Source organism: Marmota marmota, unplaced genomic scaffold (genome assembly GCF_001458135.2).
Source record: "Marmota marmota marmota unplaced genomic scaffold, marMar, whole genome shotgun sequence".
In the NCBI taxonomy this organism is placed as follows: domain Eukaryota; kingdom Metazoa; phylum Chordata; class Mammalia; order Rodentia; family Sciuridae; genus Marmota; species Marmota marmota.
The window spans coordinates 820,764-824,971 of NW_025999932.1; the positions used below are offsets into that span (position 1 = coordinate 820,764).

General features: G+C 62.1%; 1 protein-coding gene across 6 annotated transcripts in view; it reads right to left on the reverse strand.

The window, feature by feature from the left end:
• Mcf2l (MCF.2 cell line derived transforming sequence like) overlaps positions 1-487 on the reverse strand; it is a 91,191-nt gene extending 90,704 nt beyond the window's left edge. For 3 of the 6 annotated variants that reach the window (XM_048800589.1, XM_048800588.1, XM_048800585.1), the window contains exon 1: positions 310-482. In XM_048800589.1, coding sequence (XP_048656546.1) covers positions 310-376 — 67 coding nt within the window. In that variant the 5' untranslated portion in view covers positions 377-482. Of the gene's footprint in view, positions 1-309 lie in introns of all 6 variants that reach the window. The other 3 variants (XM_048800599.1, XM_048800586.1, XM_048800590.1) reach the window with 3 other exon arrangements.
• Positions 488-4,208: the final 3,721 nt, after the last annotated feature.

Sequence of the window (4,208 nt, forward strand, 5' to 3'; positions counted from 1 at the left end):
CCGCTTCCGCTTCCGCGGCCACCTGGAGTCCGCGCGTGTGCACCACCGCGGTTGCCAGGGAGGTCATGCGTGTGCACCATCACAGGTCACCTGGGGCTCATACCGCAAGGTCACCCGGAACTCACGCATACGCATCCGCCGCACTCACCTGGGTGGGACTCAGGCGACACCGGGAGGTCACCTGGAAATCCCGCAGCGCAGAGGCACAGGTCCCCGCCCCCACCCCTCCCCTGGCTCCACCGGAGCGTGCCAGTGGAGCCGTGTCCTTGCCGCCCCTCCAAGCAGGGCCTCATCTTCCACCCCCTTTACCTCCTGTTGTCCCTGGGCAGGTGCAGAGGCCGCAGCAGCCTAGGGCACCCTCCTGGCCTGGCCGCATGCCTCCCAGATAGCACCAGATAAGTAGGTGGCTGGGTCCCTGAGGGGGTCGGTGGGTTCCCAGGGGCAGACTGGCTGCTCTGGCAGGGAGTCGCCTGCCCAAAGGTGCAGACCTGGGAGGAAGCAAGGCCCCGCTCCACCTCACCATGGTTGGCAGGGAGCCATGCTGTGCATTTGACACCGGCAGCACCCGGCTGCCACCTGCAGATTGGAGCTCGAGTGTGCATGTTGTGGCCACCACCATCCCCACTTGCAGATGCCCGGTGCCTGCACACCGCACCACACCCCTGACGCAGTGCTGGCATCCTTTGACAAAGGGCACTTCAGGAGAGGTGACGTTTCCCAACAGTGCGTGTGCCCTGACATCCTGGTTCAGCAGCACGGGGTGCCCAGCTTCTTGCGTGGTGGCCTTGCAGCACAGTGCTAACCCCAAGGTAGAGGGTGAATGGGTCCAGGGTTTGCCTCACAGAGCCCACGGGCTGGGAGGTGAGAAGCATCTAGCAAACAATCACAACATGAATTAGAAAGTGCAGCCATCACACGTAGAAGTATTGGGCAAATCATTAAGAAATTGCTTTTTTAAAAAATAAAAAGCCCGGGGAACATGGGCAGTTTCTCCTGGCTCTGAGTCACCTGGGGAAGGGGCATAAGCCCTGGCATGTGTGGACCCAGGCCCCCTGGGCTCCTGTGCTGGGGCAGCCCCAGCTGTGCCCACAGTTCTTGGAGCCAGGTGCCATCCCACCTCCATGGAGGAATTGTCTGCAAAGAGCCCTTGGAGGGGCCACCCAACTTGCTCCCAGCAGTTCCAGAACCTTCTCTGCCCCAGTTTCAGGGAAGGCCCGCTCCCAGGTAGATACGCTAAGATGCAGACCTTGCCTTCCCAGAGCAGCCGCAGGGGCGGTCCTGGGCACACCTGCAGGGCAGGCCCCTGGGGACTGGCTGCACCCACTGGGCCCCTGGGAATGGACTTCTCTAACAGGGTTCCTGCGGGCCTACACCCTGAGAACCCCTGAACCTCCCCTCCACCTGCCACCGCGTCTGCCCTGGCCCTCCGGCTGAGCCAGGCACTGGGGCTGCAGGCCCCACCGAGTGGCTGCTTCAGGCCAAGCCTAGGGGCCTCCAGTGTCAGTGTCGTGTGTCACCTCTGTTGCCTGGCAGGATGCTGGGCCAAGCCTTGGTCTAGCCATTGCTGTGCAGGACATCCTCCTGGAAGTCCTGACAGTTAGGCCAGACTTGGGGTACGTGGCGAGCAGGCTGCCCTCCCCAGCACAGTGGGCCTCAACCAATCAGTCACAGGCCTGGGAAAAAACACTGAGGCCCTGAGGAGAAGGGACTCCTGCTACAGGTGCCCCATTCCAGCTGCTGGTTGGCACTTCCCTGGCCCCAGCCTGCAGGGCCAGCAGAGTGGGCCTGCCCCTCCGTAGCTTGAGAGGCAGTTCCTAAGGCTGAGCATCTGTCCATCTCTGCCAGCATCCTCCATGTGGCTCACGCAGTTGTGCCTTCCGTGAAGACCAATGTCTGCTGAGGAACAGCTCCCGATGGTAACACACCCCTCCAGGTACTGGCTCAGCACTCCACGCAGTGTGAACTGTCCACCCTCACAGCAACCCGGGAGAGGCACCACTTTTACCCTGCTTTTCAGAATAAGGCAATGAGAGGTACAGTAACTTGCCCAAGGCCACACAGCAGTAAGCAGCTGGGCAGACAGACTCAGATGCTAGAGACCTGGAATCCAAGGGTTTGCCTCAGGGGACTTGGTCAGCCTTGATCAGAACATCATCCACAAAGTTCCTGGCAGCTGCCCCAGGGCCCTAGGTGAGGCCCAGTGCTCCATGAAAATCCTCGCCCGGACCAAGGGACAGGCTCCTTTCCAGCACAGCTGGCCCTCTCCAGGGAGGCTCATCCTGTGGCCTGAGCCCTGCTGCCATGTCACACCCAGTGCTGGACTGTCCTCTGGCAGCAATCCTGGAAGGGAGGTTGGAGACAGGAGCTGGCAGGAGGGCAGGTGGGGCTCGGGAGAGCTAGCCATCCTGAAAGGGGACAGACCAGGGGGACATAGCCTGCTGAGAGGGCAGACGCATGTGGCTCGGGACCCAGCTCTGAAGAAGCTGAGTGCTCATGGTGAGCTGGCCGTGTCCAGCAGGTACCCCGTCCTGCAGGACAAAGGACACAGTGAGTCCTGCCGGGGAGTCTGGGAATGACCCGGGCTTCCTGCACAGCCAGGTGAGGCCGGCAGCAGGTCCTCCTGAGCTTGAGGTGCTGGCTGGCGAAGCCCGAGGCCAGCAATGCCCACTGCCCCTGGGATTTGTGACGGCCTCAGTGAGGCAGATGGGGATGAGCAAGGAGCAAAGTCCAAGACCTTCTTCCACAGCCACTGACGGTGACATGTCACTTCTGAGTGGGTGCGGGAGGAAGGAAGGGGGAGTCCTGGGACTTGGGCTGTCCGGTGGCCTGACCAGTGGAGCTAGAATCCACAGTCACAGGAACTAAACAGAATCTGGAGTCAGGATGTGGACTGCACATCCACTGCATGCTGGGTTCTCAGGAGACAGTGGCACCAGCAGCTCCGTGACCTGTGTCCTTGTCTGTGTGCAGGATCTGTGTTCTCTTTAGCAAATCAGGAGCAAAACCGTGCAATGCACACCCGAGCCACACCCTTATTCCCAGCCCCCGGGTGCCAAAGCAGCCCTCCCCCGGCCTCCATCGCCGCTGCACGGTTTTCAATGCCAGGTGGATGTGGCCCGGGAAGTCCTTTCAAACTTCAGTCGGTTTCCTCAGCAGCCGTTGGCCGTCGTGCACAACGTGGCAAAGACACACTTTCCTCATGACTGATGGCTTCTCTGGTTCAGAGTCCTAGAAGTGGAGTCTCAGACCCAAGGTGCAGCTGATCTTGCTCTTCTGGAGCAGCACGTAGCAGCGTGCGTGCTGTTACCTGTCGCCAGGTATCCACACCAGCAAACACGGGGACCTCAGGCTCCACCTCTCCTGGGGCCCTGCCGCAGCAAGCAGAAAGGTGGCCAGGCCAGCCCTGGTGACCCAACATGGCCAAGAAGGGCTGAGCAGTGAGGACGACCCTCTGCCTGGGTCAGGGCCGGAGCTGCTCAGGCCGGCCAGGTGGCAGGAACCGCATCCCGGACCACATCACGTGGCACTGGAACAGCAAGGCCGTGGGCCACCTCAGCAGTCTTGGCAGCGTGACCCGTGGGCAGATGGGATGGCAGTTCTCCAGGTCCCCAGCCTGCTGGGACCCGCCCTGCTGAGCAGGCACCTGCGGGGGAGCGGCATCCCCTCGCAGGGCCCCCTGGGCACAGTTCAGGCCACGCCCCTGTCCCCATGCTATCCTGGGGTGGACAGGGCTGGAGGCTGGGGGCTACAGAAGGACGCGTGGCTGTGGGGGGCTGCCTAGAGCCTCCAGCCTCCCCTGGACCCAGTCACCGGGTCTTCTCCCTGTGCCCTTCCTCCCGTGGGGCAGTGGTCATTGGGTGAGCCCCTCCTTCTCTGTGACCTCATCGGGCACCCCCTGTTTCCAGGGCAAGTCCCATCACGGGGACTGGGAAGGACTCTGCGTGGAGCTGGGGAGGTTTTCTCCCCAGTCCTGGCGACTCACTGCCTGCCCCGCAGTTGGTCCTGGTGTGCTGCCTGGGGGTAGCGTACTCACTCCTGCTGTGTGGGAGGGCTGCTGCAGGCTGTCGGGTCCAGCCTGTCCAGATGTGCTGGGCTTCTGAAGCGACACTGCTCCCCAGAGGCAGCCACCTGCTGAGCTCCACATGCCACACACATCATCCCAGGCCACTCAGGCATCTCTGAGGTGCGCTTCAGCTTCTCCAGAGGCA